This window comes from Giraffa tippelskirchi, chromosome 13 (genome assembly GCF_054371585.1).
Source record: "Giraffa tippelskirchi isolate mGirTip1 chromosome 13, T2T-mGirTip1v1.2.pri, whole genome shotgun sequence".
NCBI classification, from domain to species: domain Eukaryota; kingdom Metazoa; phylum Chordata; class Mammalia; order Artiodactyla; family Giraffidae; genus Giraffa; species Giraffa tippelskirchi.
In genome coordinates, this window is record NC_137287.1 from 90399148 (window position 1) to 90422824 (window position 23677).

Here is a 23677-nt window from a genome sequence, read left to right on the forward strand (position 1 = left end):
ACTCTCAGGGCTCTAGTCCTCACAGTCCTGTGATTCCCAAGCCTATATCCCTAACCTCATGGGCCTGTGATATCTCTTCTATTCATGTGGACTTTGCATGGCCAAACCCAGGACCTGCCCCAGTCCAGTATTACTTGACCACCATCAGTTCTGTTCTAGGAGTGATCTCCTCAGCAATCAAGGCCTGCCCATTCTGCCTTCTAAGTATTCTTCAGATTCATCCTGACTTCCAGCTGGCTCCCTGCTGCCTAGTCGCCTTTGGTTTTCTGGGTATCAGGGGTTCAGGTTAGAGGTGGGGAAGGAGGTGTAATAAAGCTGGAAGATGTGGGAGAAGGACCCAGGAATCAAGCCCAGTGAATCTAAAGTCACATGAATCTAAATTACAGGTGATTGTTATTGGTCTGTGCTGGTGCTGAAACCTGGGAGGCATTCTCTGGGAAAGGAGAAGGCAGCGGTCTCTCATATTGGGAGCAAAGTTGCATCTTCACTCTGGGGAATCCTTCTGCATCGAGCAGAGCTCAGTCTCAATGGAGTGGAAACCCAGGGCTGTGCATGAGATCAGAACCAGACAATAGTCATGAGAGAGAGCTAATTCCACCAGAGAAACTGGAGCAGGTAATATGGATAAAGGCAGGAAGGTTTACGGTTACTCTCATGGTATTAGAGAAGCCTGAGTAGGGATAAGATCAGGGACAGGCAGGAATAGACAAAAATCAACTGATGATAAATGCATGATGGCAGGATCACAGCTCATGAGTTATGCAGCTTTGGCTGGCTCTTTAGTGCTTATGGGGAAGGAGAGGATTATTGTGATAAAGATAGGTAAAGACGATTGAGAGATTGGGACTGACATATACATACTACTATATGTAAAATAGATAACTAATAAAAACCTTCTGTATAGCACAGTGAACTCAGTACTCTGTAATGGACTATATGGGAAAAGAATTTAAAAGAGTGGATATATGTACATGTATAACTGATTCACTTTACTGTGTACCTGAAAATAACACAACATTGTAAATCAACTATGCTCTAATAAAAATTAAAATAAAAAATGGGTAAAGACTCTTGAAAGCAGAAAAGACAATTGCAGAATGTATTTAGGAAGTAGGTTGTCAGTGTGTTATGCACAGAGAAATTCTATTCGTAATACATGATATTTGACTGGATTTGTGTAAAAAGTTATCCTTGGACCAGGCTCCCAGCTTCCTAGTCTTGTGTCAGTGGAGTTTCTTTTCAGTCTTTTATGAGATATTCACCTGACAGTAGCCAGGTCTTCATGGCTCCCATCTCCACCTCTGCTCTCTTTGTTGCTGGTGACCCGAATGCCTGGACACCACTCTCCCTTTACCCCCTTGGGTGTTGCTGCTTCTCTGTTTGCATTAGCACAGGCTGAAGTGGGAGCAGAGCATATTTCCCTGTTCTGTCCCATCCCCTAATCCTTTTCAGCACCTCCACAAAAGGTAGAGGGTAGATAGGAGGTGTAGATTTCCATAAAGAAGTCAAGTGTTTAATATCTCAATTTATTTCTCTGTAACTGAGATTAAATTAGCTCTTTAGCCTTGATTTCTACATTTTGGAAGAAAAATGGATTTTTGCCAATTCTTATACATACATGAATCTAAAATCTGGGGCTTTAAATTTATTTGATTGGCCTATTTGTTTATCCCTTCTGTGAATACCCCACTCTTCCAGTTTTACCATAACTTTATAATAAATATTGCTGTCTGATGGATTAAGTCCCTTCTTCAAAAATGTGCCTTGAAAAAATATGTGCTTTGGTTTGAATTTGGTATAAGCTTGTCAAGTTCACTGTTGATTTTTCTTTCTGCATCTTGTAGTCAACTACCTTTTTGTACTCTCTTATTAGTTTATTAGGTTTTACTAGGTTATTCTGAGTTTTATTTGAAGACAAGCATATTATCTGCAAATAATCGCAATGGTATTCTTCTTTTCTAATCCTTATAATGTTTTTTCCTTTGTCCTATTAGGCTGACTTCTAGTAGTTTGAATGGAAGGGATGAGAACAGACAGTCCTATCTTATTCTTGCTTTAAAAGGGGGCACCGATTTGTTTTTAATGTTCATTGTGGGACTCCCAGTCACTCTTTTAGAAATTCTGTTATCTACCTAAGGGGTTTGCCTCACCCAGGATTTGTCCCTCTCCCCTTGGCAATACTTTCCCTGGTGCTAAGGAACTCCATCCATGAGAATTTCCTGGGGATTCCAGAAAGGCAGTGCAAGGTAGCTGTTGACATTGCAGTTTTCACAGCACAGCCCAAGAAGAGCTTTTGCTTCCAGAGCTTCTCCCCATCTGCATTTTTTGCAGGCACAGCTCTTCATCCTCTACATTTTCCAGTGAGTGTCTGTTGAATCAGGTAGAAAGGCATCTCTCTCTCTCTCTCTTTACCCCACCTCCTTTCCTTCTCACTTTCCATTCTCCTTCTCTCATGAAAGACAAACGATATAGTTAAAACCCACAAGGAGGCAGAATAACATTTTTTTTCATGCTCCATAATTTCCAAGACCACCTCTTCTCAGTGAATTAAACTTCACATTTTTATGTGGAAGATCCCTGGTTCCTTTTTTTTTGTCCCAATCTCCTGCTTCAGACTGTGTACATGGGTCCACTGGGAGTAAGACATAGCACTACCTCTTAGGGATTGTTCTCTCAGCTCTGCAAAAACCAACTTTGAAAATCATTGAAATGGCCACAAAGAGGCTCAAAGTCTTAGCCAAGGGCTACCCTCCTTTCCACTCTGGGATAGGGACAGAGTGTGGTTTTCTTCTTGTAATGCTATAGAGCAGATGAGGGGTATCTTTCAAGTTCAACTTTTTTTTTAATGGGGGAAAAAAACTGCTTTCCTAGACATGTGATCTCCAGTAAGTGTGGGCTGTTGTTTGGTTAAATGTATGTGTTTTCAACGCAGACCTTTCTTTCCAAGGGCTTTCAATTTGTGGCAGACATGTAAGAAGGAGGGGCTTCACGGATGCTGCAAAAAGTGGCAATTTGATCAACTCAAACCTTGGGCTCTGATTTTATTCAACTAGCACTCAAAGTTATGTCTTGTGACAAACAAAAATATGAACTTGAAAGGTTACAGTCAATTCTCTTTATTCACAGTAGTTATGTTCCATAAAGTTACCACAAACAATGAATATTGAACTATTGCTCTAAGGGAATTATAAGGTTAGGTTCCTGCAAGCCTCTGGTCACAATATTTTCGTCAACCAATCAATACATAACCTTGTTTTATGTGTATTTCTGTTCAAAGACATTTTATTTAAGATATACTGTTGATTCACAAACACTCATGGCCCACAGTACTGCAATTCATGCCTCAACAAAGCTTATCTCATACATATATTTTCTCTTTCATCTTGTACTTAGATCACTGAAAGTCCTTCAGCTGTCATTTAAACAGCAAAACTGATACCAAAAGCATAAGAATGCAAAAACCATGGCAGTACATAGAACATGAAAAAGATACTTTTTACACTATGAGAGCTGACACAAGGAAGTAGAGTGTCAGTTTCTTTGATCTCTGCTGGGAACATGAGCACTGGGTGACTCACATTTTCCCCTGCTCCACGCATGCCTGTGAATGAACATGAACATGCCATGAATATTGATTTTGGGGTTACAAATATATTTTAGCATGCAGCAGAATTCACAAATATACTCTGAGAATAATGAGCACTGGCTGTACATAGAAAAGAGTCTGTCCATCTATTTCTTAAAAATACGTTTGTTAAAAAAAAAAAAAAAAAAAAAAAAAAAATACGTTTGTTTCTTAAAAACAAACATTGTTTGAACAACTCTTGGATGAAGTTAGGTGCTTAGTGATTCTAATAGCTATTCACAGGGGAGCCTTGAGAACAACTCATATTTCAATTTGTCCAATGATCTCATTCCTGCCTCAAGGACTTCTAGGCTGGTCAAGGGTGGGGAGGTTTAACCATCTTTAAATGATGGAGTGAAATGACACTGAGGTTTAAACATGCCTCCACATATCGAATGTGTCTCATAGAACCTGGCAACAGAGAAGGTGGCAATATAGGTGCTTTCCTATTTCCTATCCTCTCCCCTAATTTGATCACCTCTTCTTTTTTCTTTTAAAAGAGGTGAGGATAGTTGGTAATGGGGAAGGTATGAGTGAACTCATAAATTTCTAAATTTTCAAAGAAGAGTCATCCTGAATTTATTGCAGATGCTGTGAAGTTCTACAGAGGCAAGTACTTGGCTTCTGACATGTTTTCTGACATTTTTATAGCCTGAAAGTTCTGACAAGTGTATCCAGTGGGAGGGAATTCAAATAGTTCTGCTTTGACTTCAGTCTGATGTAGGCCTTTGATCTCTTTCTGTGGCAACCAGTTCCACCCTGTTGTCCTACAAATCAAAGACAGAGATGGAGCCATCACTTGTTGAATAGCTGAGCACATCAGTGTTGTTACTTGGGGTTGACTTTGCTGTCTGACTGCCTAGGCTCTGCCTGATCCTTCTGCTTTTATTGCTCTCTCTAAACTTGACCCCTAGGCTGCGCTGACTGGCAGTATTAGCTGTCCCTTTCTGGACCACCTGTTATATGCCTTCCAAATCAGCCTCAACTTATAGTTGTCCTCACTAATACACAGGAGAGTAAATACCCAGCTGGAGTCAAGCAGTTTGGGGAGTACCAAAGTGCTACTGATTATTCAACCTTAAAGATGGTGATGGAGTTGGTAACTGGGTGAACTTGTTTCCTATTATTGCTATAACAAATCAACACAAACTTAGTAGCTTAAAACAATACAAGTTTATTCTCTCATAATTCTGGAGGTCAGAAGTCCAAAAAGAGTTTGTGAGGCTAAAATCAAGGCGTCAACAGGATTGCATTCCTTCTGGAGACTCTAGGGGAGAGTTTGTTTTGCTACCTTTTTCAGCTTTTAGAAGGTATCTGCATTCTTTGGCTTGTGACTCCTTCCTCCATCTTCAAAGCACATCGTTCCAGTGTCTGCTTTTGTTGTCACACTTCCTTTTTTCTGACTTTGTCCTTGTTTTTCTCTTATAAGGATGCTTATAATTACTTTGGGCTCCCCCCAGATAACACAAACTTATCTCCTAGTCTCAAGATGCTTAACTTAATCACACAAAGTTCCTTTCCCCATAAGATTACATATTGACAGGTCTTAGGAATTAGGATGTGGACATATTTAGGGGGTCATTACTGAGCCTACCATATTGGGGAATACAAGACTCAGTCAGAAGTACTTCACTGGGTTTGTAAACCCAAAGTTAAGAGATAGTTTAGCTAAAATCTTGCTTGGAGCAAAGGAGTCAGGCTCAGCTGCAGTAATGTGAGAACCAGAAACATCAGCACTGGGTATTTCCATGATGCTATAATAAGAATAACTGTGGAGTAGAACCGTGGGGTTACCCCTTCTTTAAATGAAGCTCAGAGATCAGGAAAGTGATGGCCTAATTATAAAATAAAAGTTCTGCAGTGAAAACTGGGTACCTGTGGGTGGTAATGCTTTCCTGGGTCAGCTATGGACCCCTCAGTTTTCTCTTTCTCTTGATACTCCTACAACTCTCTGCAGATGGTAGAGGGTGGTGATATAATGAGGTGGCAGAGCAAGGTGAGAGCTAATTCCCAGAGTTCACAGCTGCCTCTATATGATACAATAACCATTTGCTGAAATAAAATAAAAATGCAGAACTTCAGGCATACTGTCTGAGTAAGAATGCCAAATGATGCTTGAAGCCTTTTGTGAAATTTTCTGTTAGCTGTTGTAGCTCAAACATCAAACACCAATGAGGAAGGAATTCATCTAAGTATTTCCTGTCCATGGAATTCAGGGGTCCAGATCTTTAATAATCTTGTCTTCTGTAGGTTCAGTCAAGTAATGGCTAAAATCTTTAGATTGACATAGATGTTTAACTAATCAAAATACCAAAGTATTGAAAGTTTAACTGAGATAAAGAAAATTTAGAGCCTTACCTTTGGATATCCTTAATTATATCACTGAGGAGGCGTAACAAATAGCTGAGAAAAGAAGAGAACCGAAAAGCAAAGGAGAAAAGGAAAGATATTCCCATCTGAATACAGAGTTCCAAAGAATAGCAAGGAGAGATAAGAAAGCCTTCCTCAGTGATCAATGCAAAGAAATAGAGGAAAACAACAGATTGGGAAAGACTGGAGATCTCTTCAAGAAAATTAGAGATACCAAGGGAACATTTCATGCAAAGATGGGCTCAATAAAGGACAGAAATGGTATGGACCTAACAGAAGCAGAAGATAGTGAGAAGAGGTGGCAAGAATACACAGAACTGTACAAAAAAGATCTTCACAACCCAGATAATCATGATGGTGTGATCACTCACCTATCACGATGGTGTGATCACTCACCTAGAGCCAGACATCTTGGAATGTGAAGTCAAGTGGGCCTTAGAAAGCATCACTACGAACAAAGCTAGTGGAGGTGATGGAATTCCAGTTGAGCTATTTCAAGTCCTTAAAGATGATGCTGTGAAAGTGCTGCACTCGATATGCCAGCAAATCTGGAAAACTCAGCAGTGGCCACAGAACTGGAAAAGGTCAGTTTTCATTCCAATCCCAAAGAAAGACAATGCCAAAGAATGCTCCAACTACCACACAATTGCACTCATCTCATACGCTAGTAAAGTAATGCTCAAAATTCTCCAAGCCAGGCTTCAGCAATACGTGAACCATGAACTTCCAGATGTTCAAGCTGGTTTTAGAAAAGGCAGAGGAACCAGAGATCAAATTGCCAACATCCATTGGATCACAGAAAAAGCAAAAGAGTTCCAGAAAAGCATCTACTTCTGCTTTATTGACTACACCAAAGCCTTTGACTGTGTGGATCACAACAAACTGTGGAAAATTCTGAAAGAGATGGGAATACCTGGCCACCTGACCTGGCTCTTGAGAAATCCATATGCAGGTCAGCAAGGAACAATTAGAACTGGACATGGAACAACAGACTAGTTCCAAATCGGGAAAGGAGTATGTCAAGGTTGTATATTGTCACCCTGCTTGTTTAACTTTTACGGAGAGGACATCATGTGAAAATGCCAGGCTGGATGAAGCATAAGCTGGAATCTAGATTGCAGGGAAAAATATCAATAACCTCAGATACGCAGATGATACCACCCTTATGGCAGAAGCGAAGAGGAACTGAAGAGCCTCTTGATGAAAGTGAAGGAGAATGAAAAAACTGGCTTAAAGCTCAACATTCAAAAAACTAAGATCGTAGCATCCGGTCCCATCACTTCATGGAAAACAGATGGGGAAAGAATGGAAACAGTTGAGAAACTTTATTTTCTTGGGCTCCAAAATCATGGCAGATGGTGACTGAAGCCATGAAATTAAAAGATTCTTGCTCTTTGGAAGAAAAGCTATGACAAACCCAGACAGCGTATTTAAAAGGAGAGACATTACTTTTCCGACAAAGGTCCGTCTAGTCAAAGCTATGGTTTTTCCAGTAGTCATGTATGGATGTGAGAGTTGGACTATAAAGAAAGCTGAGCAGTGAAGAATGATGCTTTTGAACTGTGGTGTTGGAGAAGACTCTTGAGAAGCCCTTGGACTGCAAGGAGATCCAACCAGTCCATCCTTAAGGAGATCAGTCCTGAATATTCATTGGAAGGACTGATGCTGAAGCCGAAGCTTCAGTACTTTGGCCACCTGATGTGAAGAACTGACTCATTTGAAAAGACCCTGATGCTGGGAAAGATTGAAGGCAGGAGCAGAAGGGGTCGGCAGTGGATGAGATGGTTGGATGGCATCACCGACTCAATGGACATGAGTTTGAGCAAGCTCCAGGATTTGGTGATGGACAGGGAAGCCTGGCGTGCTGGAGTCCATGGTGTCACAGAGATGGAGACCACTGAGTAAGTGAACTGAACTGAACTGAGGCGTTTTTTAAGACACATATTTAATCCACATATAATCTTATGCTGCAAGTACTATGATCATTCCCATTTTACAAGTAAAGGGGTAAGAGGTAAAGTGAAAGTTATTAAATAAGAATTACTATTTGAATATGATTCTCATTGTGAATCCAAGTCTTTCCATACACCTCGTTTTTCATCCTGCTCTTTATCCTGCTGCCAGTGTTTGTTCTCCCCTAAACATCTATATTCTGTCTGTCTGTCAAATCAAACTATTTGCTGTTCCACTTATATTCTATCTCATTTCCCCTCTTTTATGTCTTTGCTCTTTCTATTCTCTTTGTCTAGAATACCCTCTCCCCATCATTCTCTATCTTCCAGAACTCTGCCTAACAACCTCTCTACTCCATACCTTTTCTGATTCCCATGGTTGGAAGGAATCTGTCTTCTAAATCCTCTCCATTTTTGTGCTTACAGTGTCTCTACTTCAACATAGAATTAATTATGTATCATTTTGAGAGTCACTCTCAGATTCAGACTTGCACCCACACCTTTGTTCCTCCACAGCAGTCAGCACAGAGACTAAATAAGTGAGTGGGTGGAAGATCTTCTGCACACAGTGGACCATTCCTGCTGCAGAAGTCAGTCAAAGAATTGTATCAGGAACTTGCCTGGATCCAGAGCTGGAAACCTACAAACAGCATTACATGAGATCCTGGAGATGACCTCTTGCATCTCAGACTGTGACTCACATGTGGAAATTCAGTACAAGGAATCAACAAAGGACTGGATGGACCTTGTGTCTATATGACCTTATATTCCAAAACTGACCTCCTCACTTCTTGGAGGCAACCCCCCTGCCTACTTTCCCCTAATCTGATGATTATTCTTTTCAAGTTCCAATGAATCTCTCACCTCCCACCAATTTGTTATAGCTGAAGCAAGTGCCAAACACATTTTCCCCCCACGGTTCTTTACCGCTTAGAAAAATTGTCCTGTATTTGGAGCTCTTTGAGCATCTGTAAAGGAGTAATTGGTTCAAGCAACTCCAGGAGGTGATGTGTGGCCTGGTAGGTGTACCTCAGGAGAGAGGCTGACCTGGTGACCAGAAGGCATTTGGTTCCTGGGTGGCATGAAGAATGATCACTGCTCACTGCTTGTGTGATGATTACACACTCTGGCCTTGGACTTGCTTTGTCTTCCAATGTGAGAAAGCCCTTTTCCCCACCACCTACTTTTCCTGTGGCCAAGGCCTCTTCTCATCATAATCTGCTTTCCCACCTGGCTCCAACACCACATCCAAATAGCTCCATGTACATTCAAGCTAAATGTGCTCAGACATCTCCCAAAGGGGGCACTTCTCTCATTAGGAGAAATGAAAGGCGGGAGCACTAGAGTTGTCCTGGGGTAATTCTGGTTTCTCTGGAACCCTGGCATCTAGATTATGAAGTCTGTTGGATGAGATGCACTCTGCTTGCCAGAGGGAAGGAAGGTATCTTTTATGCAGTTTAAGATTCTCTCAGGAGGTCAGGAACCAGTTTAAATGGCCCTCTAAACATTCTTAGAGGAAGTCCTCTCCTTTGGATTCAGAAGGGCAGTTACTGGACCAGACTGAGACCTGGGGCACTATTTTGGCTCCAGCAAGTGTTAGCTGTGCATCCTTAAGCAAATCACTTCCTCATTTGGAATTCATATCTTCTCATCTAAGACTAGTGAGTTGAATTACATGCCCCAAAAGGCCTTTTGCTGCTTTGGCGTCCTGTTGAGTGTGTGTGTGTGTGTGTGTGTGTGTGTGTGTGTGTGAGATCTTGAGTTCAAGGGAGAGATAATGGTTAGATTGAGGAGATTTGATTCAAAGCCAACACTTCCCCCTAAAGATAGAACTCACTTTAAGTTTTATAATCACATCCCATGTGTAACTTGGAGAAGGCAATGGCACCCCACTCCAGTACTCTCACCTGGAAAATCCCAGGGACGGCGGAGCCTTGTAGGCTGCCGTCTATGGGGTCGCACAGGGTCGGACACGACTGAAGTGACTTAGCAGCAGCAGCAGCATGTGTAACTTTTTCCTTCATAAGTCTGGAATTGGTTTTTACCCCTAAAGGGCCTGAAGCTATTTTTTAATTTCTTCAATTTGAGAATCAACTTATTATTGATGTTGGATGCTGAAAGAAAAGTCTCTAATAGCTTCATCACAAAGCCATCCTTCTTTTATTCTGGCCAAGGAAATGGATCTCTCTTGCCAAACGAGATTAAATTTTCAATAGCCCCCAATATAAAATTATATATAAATATTTATATATATCAGCACATTAAAAGTATCGTAAGCTTAGCATTAATTAGTCTCAAGAAGAAAAGGGTAAATGCAAGTGCTATTCATTTATTACCTTAACACCAGTTAGATCAATGAACAGTCTCCATGTAAACAGCATTATTCATTAAACAAACAAGATGATTTTAAAATGAAGTTTTTTTTTTAATTTTTAAAGAATGAAATGAAGTGGGAGCGTGTACGTGAACGTGAATGTGAACATGGAGTAGTGGTTCTCTGATTGGTTTGCATGCATGAGTACTCTCTTGGGCTGGCAGCTTGAGAGATGTGACTAAGATGAGACTGGTTGCTGATGTGAGCTACTATTGTTCTAAAAATGCCTTTAAGAACTTCCTTCTCTGTTTCAAGGTTTAATTGTTTAAATGGCTATTACTTCATTAATATCTAAATATACTAACACATAGAAGATTAGCAGGGAAAATGCTTTAATAGTGTAGTTAAGATCCCATATGTTAATTATTTCATCTGATAACAATGTAACACTTTTATTCACTGGAAACTCACAAATCACACTGATATTTACAAAAGTTGTTTCCATTAAATTTAAATGAAGAGAGGTTAGTATGTTTTAATATAAAAAGGATAAAGGGGGCTGAATTCTTTTGACGGATACAATCAGTAACAGTCTACTCTTAAAGAATCATCTTATTAGGAGAAGAGTCAGGATAGGAGTAATAAATAAAAATGCAGTTATTACATTTGTGAAAATGCAGATAACCCCAAATATTTACTTGCTTGGCTTTAGAATAAATCGTATAGTTTTTTAAAATCAGAATTTATAAACAGTTTGGCTAGCCTAATGTTAAAGTGAGCTTACGTTTTCTGAGGGTACAATAATTGGGTTGAAAGTGAGTCTGCTGGGTGGTGATAGAGGAAAATGTTGGTTGAAACATCACTGTTGGATAAAACACCAACGATTAACTAAATACACATACACACATAAGCAAACAACTAAATAACACCTTAACTACAGAAAAGTGGGAATTGTCCAAATGTGGGTCATTTGAGTCAATCCCAAATTAGTTCCCATTTGTATAGTCTCAGCTTCAAAATGAATCCAGAAGAAATGAGGACAAATATACACAATTACCACATATATGTGATAATACAAATAGATTTAGGCAACTCTGGAGTGTGTTGTTTGGCAACATGCAGGGAAGATTGTCAAAACACTTCTATGATCACAGGGATACTGAAAGTCAGGGGAGGGGGGTTACCGAGACTCTGAGGTCGAATCTTCCTGATTATAACCCAGGACAAGGATTCTCTTTTTCTCCTGATGTAGAGTTCAGAGATCTGCAAAGAGTTCAGGGCTCACTGGTTCACAGAATAAGGATGAAAAAGTGGGAGTGTTTCTCCATAATAAGCCACAGTGGATGGGGTCCAAACAAATTTTTCAATACCACTTATCCATTCTCGTCACTTGTATAGCTGAAAATCACTTTCATAAACTATGACCTCAGTGGTCTCTCCCAACAGTCCTGTAAGGTAGTCCTGTTTTATTGAACAAAACTGAGATGCAGAGAGAATAAACATCTAGGTCACATGATTTAGAACTTGAACCCAGGTCTTTGAATTCCAAGTAGAGCTCATCTTCGAAAACGAGGGTGTGTTCTAGAAAAATGGTCCAAGCCTTAGCAAAATGGCCACACAGATTGCATTCATTGCCAGTGGCAAACTCCACCCTTTTCTCCTTGATACTGGAGTTTCTGACATCATTTACTTTAAGGTGTCAGGAACTGGATGTGTTCCTCATTTCAGGATTGTCTATCTTCACGCAAAAGAATGATGAGCTTTCAAGGATCAGAGGAAAAGAGATTTTTTGGCTCTTTTCTTTGAAATGACACCGTTTTAGATAACTAATGACCTGATTATAAGAAAAATTCTTTTCTGGCAACCAGAATCCAAGAGAATGTTCTAAGGAAATCATAAGATCTGAGTGGAAAAGCTCATTGTGATGGCATAAACTGTCTCCCCATGAAGCTGTAAACCCCACACTGTAACTCATGCTTTTATCTCCATTGTTCTATATTCTGTTGGCTTCTGACTTTCCTGCACTGACTGGATACAGAATGAGGTAAGATGAAGTATGAATCTAGGAGACCAACCACGGCCTCTGTCTGACACCTAAATATCTGGATATAACTTGATGACTCCAATGACTTCTGCCAATTCATTTTGCTATTTAAATATTTTTACACACAGTAGGTAATCAGTAAATGTCAGCTCCTGTTGCTCTCTAATCTCGCTGGTATGGTTGTGCACAGTACGTTGAGCAGGTATCAGTAAATGTTAGCTGCTGTGGTTTGTGTCAAGCCGCACTGCATTTTATGACTGCAGAAGCATCCAGCTCCTTGAGAGCACTGAAGTGTGAAAACAGTTGCCCTTTCCCCGTGCAGCCTGTGAACTTGGTTATTGGTAAACTGTGCTCCGAGTACTGGCTTTTGGGTTTTCAGTTATGAAACATCAGTGGGTCACTTCAGCCTGATACAATCCACCTCCTCCGTGGCCGGCAGGCGGCTGGTTTTGAGGTCGAGGTCTGCACTAGACTTACTCCCACGGTGGGAGGGCCGCCAGTGGAGCAGGAGCATCTTCCTGAAGTACTTCATGGTGTTGTTCTTCACTGTCACGAAGCACACGGTGTTGAGCATGCTGTTGCTCATGGCGATGCACTCCACAACATAGAACGCTGTAAGGTAATGCTTTTCCTTCACGAACACAGTGGGGAAGAAGTCGCGCACAATAGTGAAGCCATAGAAGGGCGCCCAGCACAGAACATAGGCCGTGAGGACACACACGAGTACCAGTACTGTCTTCCGGCGGCAGCGCAGCCGCCTCTGGAGCTGCTCAGTCTGGAAGCCCGGGACCGCTTTGAACCAGAGCTCCCGGGAGATCCTGGCATAGCACAGGGTCATGGTGACCACGGGGCCCAGGAACTCGATGCCGAAGACAAAGAGGAAGTAGGATTTATAGTAGAGCTGCTGGTCCACTGGCCAGACCTGGCCGCAGAAGATCTTTTTCTGGCTTTTGACAATGAAGAGGACGGTTTCCTTTGCGAAGTAGGCTGATGGGATGGAGATGAGAATGGATACCATCCAGACCAAAGCGATCAGGAAGGAGGCCGTTTGATAATTCATTCGTGGTTTCAAGGGGTGAACGATAGCGAGATATCTGGTGGGGATGGGAAGCATCAGTAGCAATGATGTATGCTGACAGATGCTTGTAATCATTATTAGTTTTTAACTAACCCAAACACCCACAGTAGCAGACAAAATGGCACAATGATTCCCCACCTACCTATTTTCCACCGTCAACATACTTCATTTTATTTTAGCAACATTGTTTGGCATTTGGAGGAAAGGAAAGGTTTAGTGGGAACAGTACCGGATTTGGGTCAAACAGATAGAATGAATCCTGGCTTTTTACCTGATTGGCTTTGGGGGTCTAGAGTGAATCAGTCTCTTTGAGATTCCTTTCCTCAAATGCAACATGGGATAAAATGACACCTACCTTGCAGGGCTGCTGTGAATATTAAATGTTACAATGTCTGTGAAATGTTTGGCATGTACTAGATATTCAATAAATACATGAGATCTATCATGATTATAAAGCCTATCAATACCAACTGACTTTCCAGCTTGCCATTCTGCCTAAGAATATAATTCTTTCAAAACTCTTCAATTCACGTATCTCCTGGTGTAGAGGCAAAAGAAGGTCTGTGGACTAGGACTTTCTCTCCACTACCCTCAGGTGTCATTCTGCATTACAGAGCTGGGGGGTAGGGGTGGTCTAGGGTGGAATCTGAACAATCTAGTGAGATGTAAATGACTTGTCCAAGCTCACTTGGTGCAGGGAATGGAATGTAGGCTCCTGATACAAACCTTTTACACCCACCTTCATGGGCTGTCTCAAGCTCAGATGAGAACGTGTGTAAAGTTGCCTTGACACCATCAAGCAGCATATAGCATAAAGCTTTTATCAACTCTTTCCAATCAGCAACACTGCCTGGGAAAGAGGTTGGAGCCCTCAGTGGGAAATGAGCTCATTTGTGTAGGTTGAACACCTCCTTTCTAGAGAAACCTAATAACACCTATTTAGATGATTTAGTGCCCTGGAATCATTCTTGTGCATTTTATGGGTCAAGAGGAAGAGGTGGTGGAGGAAGGTGGAGGAAGAAAAGAGGCATGAGGGGCTAGGAAGAAGCAGCTCAGTCTTGGAGATGAACATATACCTCATACCTGGAGCTTGAGTCAGGTTATGGCCAACAACAGGAAGACACCCATAGATTTCTATCTAGCCTTCCCTGGTGGCACAGATGGTAAAGCGTCTGCCTACAATGTGGGAGACCTGGGTTTGATCCCTGGATCGGGAAGATCCTCTGGAGAAGATACTCCAGTATTCTTGCCTGGAAAATCCCATGGATGGAGGAGCTTGGTAGGCTACAGTCCATGGGTCCCAGAGAGTCGGACACGACTGAACGACTTCACTTTCACTTTCACTTTACACTTTTTGGTGACTAGACCCTTTGGTCACTTTTCCAAGTTTCTGACTTGACCAAGAAGGCCTTCTGGAGTGCTATTTCTGTCTGTCCCTGGCAATAATCTGTCATGAGGTTGTTTTATCTGCTTTTGCCTTCCCCTTGCCCACTGGCAGCTCTGACCCATAGACTTCAATTAGGAGATCTCATGGTAGCCTGGTTCACCCCAGGTTGCAGCTTTCTGAAGACCTGAGACAAAACTGGATCTCATCCCAACCACTGGCTGCACCCTAGCTACATAAATTAATGAGCAGTGCTTGCTAGAGTTCTTTACCCATCCATGGGTCCCAGTTTTTCCAAGTTAACCTGCACGAATTGCCTGGATAGCACAAGGCTCACAGGGCTGGAGATTGGGAGAAGTGGGTTAGCTCATCCTTCACTGGGGCAGGGACATCTCACAATCATTGTCTTTGCCATGCTGAGTGTATCAGTTTCCTGTTGCTGCTAAAACAAATTACTATAAACTCAGTGGCTTAAACAAATTTATTATCTTATAGTTTTGAAGTCTGAAGTCTGACATGTATCTTACTGGGGTAACATCAAGGTGTTGGTAGGCCTGTGTTCCTTTCTGGAGGCTCTTAGGGAAAAATCTCATTTGTTTTTCCTTTAGGGCTGCCTGCATTACTTGGCTTATGGCCCCCTTATATATTCAAAGCCATTAATGATCAGTCAAGCCCTTCCCACAACACATTACTCTGACACTGACTTTTCTGCCTCCCTCTTGCACATTTAAGGACTATTGTGATTACACTGAGCCCATCCAGATAATCCAGTATAATGTCCTTATTTTATGATCAGCTAATTAGCAACCTTAATTCCTCTTAGGCATAACATGTTCTGGGAATTAAAATGTGGATATCTTGGGGGTCATTATTCTGCCTCCCATAGTGAATCCAAAGTCTTACATAATGCAGAACTAGTTCAGGACTTAATAACTCTCTCAATCTGATTTCAGCATGAAAAGTATCTCAGTAACCAATGCTAAAGAGAATTTCTACAGCCCTACTTACTCTGCTGTCAACTCTTAAATTCTAATTCCTTTTCACTCAGTAACTTATTCCTTATCCTATAGCATGCTCCAAAATTCAGAGCTTTATTTTATGATTTATTGTCATCAAATAAATCATAAAGAACACTGCCTAGGCATTATTCAGAAGCCCTGGATTTTAGCTCTGTACCTAAATCCTCGGATAAATCACTTATGCCCCTGGGACTTAGTTTCTTCATCTGTGAAAGGGAGATAAAAATAACTTTACAGACCACCTTTTTGAAAGGTTCCATTTGAGAAGGTACGTGTACATAAAGCATGCTGGAAGCTATAATACTTTGTTTAAACTCATCTTTTCCTATGACTCTTTCATTGGCAAGAGGGACATCTGTAAAGTCTTTGTTGCCATCTATCTGCTTGCTGTGTGTTTCTTGAGGTCAACACTCTCCTTCTGGGGTCTCTGTGACTTCAAATAGCATCTCTTCTAGGCCCTCTGCACATGAACATTGCGCTTCTCCTGCTGCCAGTGTCAAAGTTTGTTCTGAGTATGGTGTAGTCCCCATGCCTACAGATGAAAGCCAATTATTTAATATTAATGTCATCTTAACAAAAGTAAGAGTTCGGCCATCATCTATCTTTCTTATCATTTTGCCTTATTTTTCAATTGGTTTGAAAGTGAGTAAGAAAGAGGGATGCTATTTATTAGAGTCATGAATTTTAAGAGCTGAAATTCCATGTGTGCTTTGACATCTACAAAAAGTTTAGCTGTGAGTTCCTCTGTTTTCACCAGATGTATCCCTCCTCCTGGTGGGAAAGGCTCCTGTCCTGCTAGTTTCTCTATTAGTGGGAATAACTGCACCCCCAACCCACAACTAATGGGTTTCACTTCCCTGCCAGTTGGCAAAATCATTCAAACAAGCCAATCACATCCTCCCATGGGAGCTAAGGTCACCTCAGTCTCTTGTCACTGAAAAGCCTGCTGTCCACAGCCCCTGCTGGTTCATTCTATTCCTGAGTGCAACTCCCACATGGCACACATGGTCCTGCCCGGTGTGCAGTGTTCTTATCCCTTGGGCTGGGAGTATATGAGACCAACCAACTGCTGTCAGCCTCACTGTTCTAGCTTCAAGTATTGTGTGTTCAGTCATCTACTACTATTGGAGCTATAGAGTCCTGCCTTGATCAACAGAGTATAGAAGGTGGTCAGAAGAGCACACTCAAATTACCACAACTTCCTCATGAAGTGTTTCCAGACTGCATCACCAACATAATCATCGTGCCTTCCTCTGAGTTACTCTTAACTTATCAATAGATTATTCTAGTTTTTGTGTGGAAGTAAAGCTCCCAGAGGTCAAAGACTGTGTCTTCTACTACTTTATGTTTCCACACACATAGGCTGGGCATACAGTAGGATTCAGCAACCTGTGGATCTACCAGGTTGAAGCAGAGGCTGTTGATGCCCCCTTATATCCCTTTGCTTTTATCACTTCAGTGCATACCTGTCCACTCCCACTGGCTAATACTGGCATTTCTTTGTCAGAAGGTCTTCTCTGGCTTCCAGAGTACTCTTGGTAACCTGCACAGAATTTCCAGAGGCCCTCACAAATGACTTATGAGGTTTGGTATATAAATAGCTCAGCTCCCTCACCCACCTCCCACTCCTGGGATAACTCTGAGGTGTGATCTACACCAGCTCCAAGAGTTCCGTGGCAAGAATAAGCATCAGTTTCCCATAGCGGAAATTTGTTCAGTGACATAGCTTTTGTTGACTGCCTTCCCTTGCTGCATTTCCCATCTCCCTGTAGGTGCTTCCTGGGTGCTACCCGCACATGAATCCTTGTCTCGGGGTCTATTTTGGGAGTAAACCAAACTAAGGCACAGGTTTGAGGGTCTTTGCTAAGCACAAAGGAAACATAAAGATGGAAGATGTGGTTATTGTGCTTAAAATACAGTGTCCTTTGGAAAAGACTATCTGTGTCCCCAGACATGAGACTGAAAGACAGATTGGCATCAGACTACAAAGACTAAGACTCAGGATTTGGCGTGTGTTCTACAGGCATTGAAACTTTCGGAGGTTTTGTAAGGAATGAAATATATTAGAAAGACTCTTCAATGGTGATATTCTGATGCTTATTATGGATGAGTATGGGTTTCAGGGGGCAGTCAGGATCTCCTGAAGGGGTGAAGAGACAAGTTAAAGGAGCATGGTCCAGCCATGACTTGCCAAGAGATGAGGCTGGAGGGACTATTGCCAGGACCTGTTGTAGGGCTGCATCTGGCAAAAGGAGTGTGTGGGTGGGGGTAGAATGGGGAGAGAAGCAAAGGATGATGGTAGTATTACCTGCTTGTGTGACTGGGAGATGGTGGGACTGCTGACAGAGCTGGAAGCTGACTGAGGCAGAGCTAGTTTGGGGTGGAAAAGGAACCACTCCTGTATTGTAACAGGATGTTTACTTCCTGAGAATATCCAATATTTAATTAAAAAAAAAAAAAGCCCTACAACTACATTATAAAGACAAAGATTTCAATGGAACAAAGGGGATGAGGACAGTGGTAACTCCCACTTGAGCAGACAACAGAGTCACTCAGGGAATTGGGTAAAATGCAGATGCTTAGGCTCTAGCCAGGGAATTCCCATTCAATAGGGCCCCAAGAATCTGACTTTGTGTCATTGTATCAAACATATTTCCCCTGGGGTATTTTGTGTAGTTGGTTGATACGTAAGTTTCATAAACACTGGGTTCAGGGCTTGAGAGCCTCACAGTTGTGATAACAAAATTGTTTTTTTCCTACAGGAATTAAATTATAAAAAGGAAGATGCCTCTTACATCTGCATGTGTTTTATATTATCATAAATGAAAAAATCAATGGGTTGATTAAAAAGGACAATGGACCTAAATAGCACTGAGAACTGGGAAAAACAAGTTGAAAGGTGATAACAAGGAAAAAGATGATTAAAAATACATCATCAAAATGAATTTCAGCATAACTCACAATGATGAACCAAGAAGACGTGACGCGAATTGGCTTCTTAAAAAGAGCCACTGGTGGTTCAGTGCTGGCCTACTACTGTTTACCTAAATAAAACATGTGTCAAATTTGTCTGAAGCTGTAATTAGAAATTTTACTTTATAAATTTACAACAGATCAAGGACTTCCAGAACATATCATGCAAATATATGCAGATAAGCAGAGGGATGTATGCAAAAAAGAAAGGCAAGACTGTCCTTCTCTCTTTTTTACAAGCAAACCATGCAGTAATCCCATTGTAAAATCAGCTTTGCATCAAAGTCACCAGAAACCAGAGTACATACTGTATTATTCCATTTTTGTGAAGTTAAAAAATGGGTAAAATGAAACTGCTGCTGCTGCTGCTGCTAAGTCGCTTCAGTCGTGTCCGACTCTGTACGACCCCATAGACGGCAGCCCACCAGGGTCCACCGTCCCTGGGATTCTCCAGGCAAGAATACTGGAGTGGGTTGCCATTTCCTTCTCCAGTGCCTGAAAGGGAAAAATGAAAGTGAAGTCGTTCAGTCGTGTCTGACTCTTAGCAACCCCATGGACTGTAGCCTACCAGGCTCCTCCGTCCATGGGATTTTCCAGGCAAGAGTACTGGAGTGGGGTGCCATTGCCTTCTCCTAAATGAAACTATGACACTAGAAATCAGATTGATGGTTGCCTGGGGTGGGAGGATTGACTGGTAAGGGGCACAAGGAAGTTTTCTAGGGGATGAAAATGTTCTATCTTGATTTGGGTTGTGGTTACAAGAAACACTTTACACATGCTGCCTTGACTGGAAGCTGCCTTGTCCATAATGTAGCTAAGTAGTAACTTGCTTAAACCTGCTGTTTTTGCTTGTGTGTTGGAGAGGCTCATGGTTATATGACTTGCCTGTATCTGAAGCAGATGTGGTATATGGCGGCATGGCCGAGAGCTAGGGGTTCAGGAGACTCACTCTTGCCCACATTTGGGAGAATATGAGCCACAACTGGAGAAACCGACCCTCGTTTTGCCTCGATAGATCGGCAAACATTTGAATCTGGAGTAAAGCCAGCTGTTAGAGCTGAAGTGAGGAAAGAGGAGACCTGGGCTACCTCCATCATGTTTCCCATGCCTGACATCCTCACCTGTCAATAGCGATGGCCAGCAGGGCATTGGTGGAGACGTAGAGTGAGACGGTACGCAGGTAGTTGATAGAGGCACAGAGCACATGGCCATGCTCCCAGGAGAGCTGATGCACCACGTAGTAGTCCATCTCAAAGGGGCAGCAGATGATGGCTACCAGGAAGTCGGAGATGGCCAGGTTAGCAATGAGCAGGTTGGTGAGGTTGCGCAGCTTTTTATAGCGAGTGAGGGCAGTGATAAAGACAAAGTTGCCAATACCACAAATCAGCATGATACCCACAAGTGCCACCCCGATAACGATCTTGGCTGCAAAGAAGGTCTGAGTGTTGGTCATATCCTCATCCTCATCCAGAGGGAGGTCATAATCACCATAACTGAAGTTGAAGGGGAGGGAGGAGGCATGTTCTTGGGGTATACTGAAGTTGGTTGGAAAACTAGCATTTCCATTCTGGGCTGCCATGGTGAAGCTTGCCAGTGAGCGGTGTGTGGGAGACTCCAGGGCCTGCAGACTCTGAGCTAGGGTCCAGACCTTCTGCTCTCATGAGGTCAGAGATCCTAGCACCCTGCCCACATCCTTGGGGAGTCAACATGCCATCCTCGGTCCTGGAAGGAGACACAGCCAGTTGATAAGATACAGGTGAACACCTAGTAGCATCTTCTCAGAGTCCCCCCAGGTGTAGGCAAACCAGATCCAGTGTCTACCCTCAGGCAGAACTGCCCATGGTACAGTGGGGGAGGACACATGATATCTGGAAACTGGGAAACCCCTTACTGACTGGCTGTCAGGAGGGATTTGGGCATGGGTTGGTTTGGACTCCCCAGAGACACCCAAGAAGAATGTATATCTTTGCTCTCTGCCCGGGGGCCAAGACCAGTTTGACTGCCCAGTCACCCTCCCCTGCCCCCCAGGAAGCCCCCACAGGGGTCTTTCAGAAATTTTCCCCAGCTGCTCAGGCAGCTGACTCAGGACTCTATGGGAGTCACAATGTTGTACCAGCTGTGGCCAAGGACAATGAAGCCAGAGAATGTGGATACAGTAGGGTCTTTTCTCCAAAGCAGGGACTGCTTCCTCTCTGGGCCAGTTCACAGAGTTGAAAATCACCACTTTCACATCGACAGGCTGAATCATCTTGGGCCAGTGATTTATGCTCTCTGAATTTCAGTTTTCCTATAAACCCAAATCCTGATGCCTAGCCCAGGGCCTGGCACAGAGGAGGGGCTATTGAAGGAATGAATGAAGATCCCAACCAAGATTCTGCAGGTAGAGAAGCCTGTGGGTGGGAGGGAATTCTCCTGCTGCTTCCTGAAGCCATTTTAGAAAAAACTCCTGTCTGCTTCCCTTCCCTGCCTCCACTCTTTTGATCTGCTCCCTCACCAGGCCCCCAGTTCCCTTTCCAGCCTTGACTGGGAGGCACCACATCTCCTTAACGAATTTGTGTCCTCTGAAAGTGGTGGCCGCTCCAAAATATTGCTTAACTGAAAACAGCCGCCCAAGGGGATGGGGGGTGGGGGTGGGGGAAGTGTCAGTGAGGATCCAGGAGGGCCTGAGGGCTGACGTGTCCCTTATGGCCTAAGTTCTCTACATTCGTGATGCCTCCAGATGCCCATGGGGGAGGAAATAAAGTCTCTGAAGTACTGAGCCCTCAGAAAATAGGGTACCGTTGGGTTCGAGGTGTCCGAGGCACTGGGAAAAGAATCCAGACCCAGCACCCGCGGAATACCACCCCTCACCTGCCCCCCAAACCCCCCCCCCCCGCTCCCCGTGCGCATCCATCTTCCCCCACCTCCTAGCACACTGAGAAGGACTCCCAAGAGTGGGAGCCACGGGATGCTGGAAGCAAGAAGCGGAACAAACTGGACAGTAGGTTTGGTTTGGTCCAGCCCTGTGAGAAGATGGGGAGAAAGAAGGACAGAAACTGCTACCCCCTCATATCCACCCCGCACCCCCAGCACGGACAGCAGTCGCAGGATGGCCAGTACACTCCAACCTGCCGCGCGGCAGCCTGCTGTGTACCCGGCCGCTTGCTGTGTACCTGAGGGGAGGTTCAAGACCGCAGCTAGAGATAACTTCGTTTTGGATCGCCTCTCTGTCTCACCCAGACCCCCGCAGACATGCTAAACCGGAGATCGAGAAGCTGGACTCGCGCTCTCTGAGATTCTACTTTCGGCTGCTCTTTGGTTCCGGTCCCGGGACCCGGGAGGAGACGCAGGGCTCCCAGGCTGGAGCCGGGCCACTTCCCATTACCTCGGGATGCTCTCCCTGCCCTCGACCAACCCGCTCCGGGATCCTGGTTCTTCCTCTCCCTTATTAATCACTGGCACGGCCGCGCAGTCGCCGGAGGCGCTGCCCTGGCAGGGGCGGGAATCAAGTCAGAAATTCAGGCTCGAGAAGCAAAGCATGTGAGGCCTCCAGGCGAGAAGAAAACTGGGAGAGAGGAGCTGCCGAGCGGGGATTTTCCCAGAGACACTTCCCCTTTCCTGCTCACCTTCCCGAAGACGCTCCCCTGCCCACGCCCTCCCCTGCGGTTTGGTGCTCGCCCCGCGGCCCCACTACCCAGGGGCTCCCACCGTCCGCGGCCGCACTGCCTAGTCCCAGCCTACGGTCCCCTGCCTGGTCATCCCGCACCCACTCCTCTACTGCGAGCCAGCCTGGGCGCATTCGGAAGGCGGCAACAGGCAAAGCGGCCCGAAACCCCCTGAGAAAGAAGCGGGCGTTTGAGCCCTCAGCCCGAGCGACGCCCCCCACACAGCCACCGGAGCCCGGGACTGCGCCAAGCTCTGCACTTACCGGCTTCCGCGCTCTCCCCACCAGCGGTCTCGGGAACCTGGACTTGCGCTTCGAAGGAGATGCCCCTATTCTCCCCCAGCGCCCTTCCCAGGCGCATCGTGGTCCCCGGGTTCCAGCTAGAGTTCGCGTTCCGCCCTCGCAGCTCTTCCCGGCTTCTGGGGCCCGGCTGGGTGCGCCAGCTCCGCTCTGGGCTCCGCCCCAGGGTCCCCGCCTGTCTCTGCGCCGAGGCGGAGGGTGGCCTCTCGCCTTGCGCACCTAGTGCTCCCAGGACTCGGGACGCACGAAGTTCTAGCCGCCTTGGCGGGGTCGGTCCCTCGAGAGGGTTTCTGAGCCCTCGTACCTCAGTGTGAATGGGACCTCAGTAGCCGTTTAGATATGACGCAATTCTGAGGAACCCGCGAGGCCCTCTGTACCCCTGAGTAGCGCCCCACAGGGATCCTGTCTTCCTGGAGCCCAGAGACAGCATTCGCTCCTGCTGCATACACTTTGATTACTTCTGGACGAGCCTAGGGTGCATTCCATCGTTCGTTCTGGAAGCTGTGTGCTGGGGAATGGGGCTTTGGGGTTGTGGGGGAGGAGATTCCTCTGGAGGAAGCTGGAGACTCTGGGAGGCTTGCCCTGCTCAAAACACCGACCTGAAGAACTCACTAAAAGCTGCGATGCCCACAACTGCCAGAGACCTTGGTCATTCAAAACCATCCCAGTTGGGGTCCTCCTGTCTTTAAGGAGTCTCCTGAGTTCCTCACGTTGTTTACAACAGGTTCTGATTTTAGGCAACTCCTATGGTTTCTCTACTGGAGAAGGCAATGGCACCCCACTCCAGTACTCTTGCCTGGAAAATCCCATGGATGGAGGAGCCTGGTAGGCTACAGTCCATGGGGTCGCTAAGAGTCAGACACGACTGAGCAACTTCACTTTCACTTTTCCCTTTCAGGCACTGGAGAAGGAAATGGCAACCCACTCCAGTATTCTTGCCTGGAGAATCCCAGGGACGGCGGAGCCTGGTGGGCT

At 44.3% G+C, this 23677-nt stretch overlaps 1 protein-coding gene across 1 annotated transcript; it reads right to left on the reverse strand.

Annotated features, from left to right (window-relative positions):
• Positions 1-10351: 10351 nt before the first annotated feature.
• On the reverse strand, positions 10352-22854 carry PROKR2 (prokineticin receptor 2). Its single transcript, XM_081559157.1, has 3 exons — positions 22667-22854; positions 19881-20481; positions 10352-13399 (listed from the first exon to the last, which is right to left on the reverse strand). Exons 2-3 carry the CDS (start codon positions 20336-20338, stop codon positions 12703-12705), a joined length of 1155 nt encoding a protein of 384 aa, XP_081415283.1. The 5' UTR covers positions 20339-20481; positions 22667-22854; the 3' UTR covers positions 10352-12702.
• Between the last annotated feature and the right edge of the window lie 823 nt (positions 22855-23677).

Coding starts and splice junctions, on each gene's coding strand:
- PROKR2 (XM_081559157.1), bottom strand. CDS start 20,338: ATGGCAGCCCAGAATGGAAATGCTAGTTTTCCAACCAACTTCAGTATA. Junction 13,400..19,880: donor CTGGCCATCGCTATTGACAG/GTGAGGATGTCA, acceptor CATCCCCACCAG/ATATCTCGCTATCGTTCACC.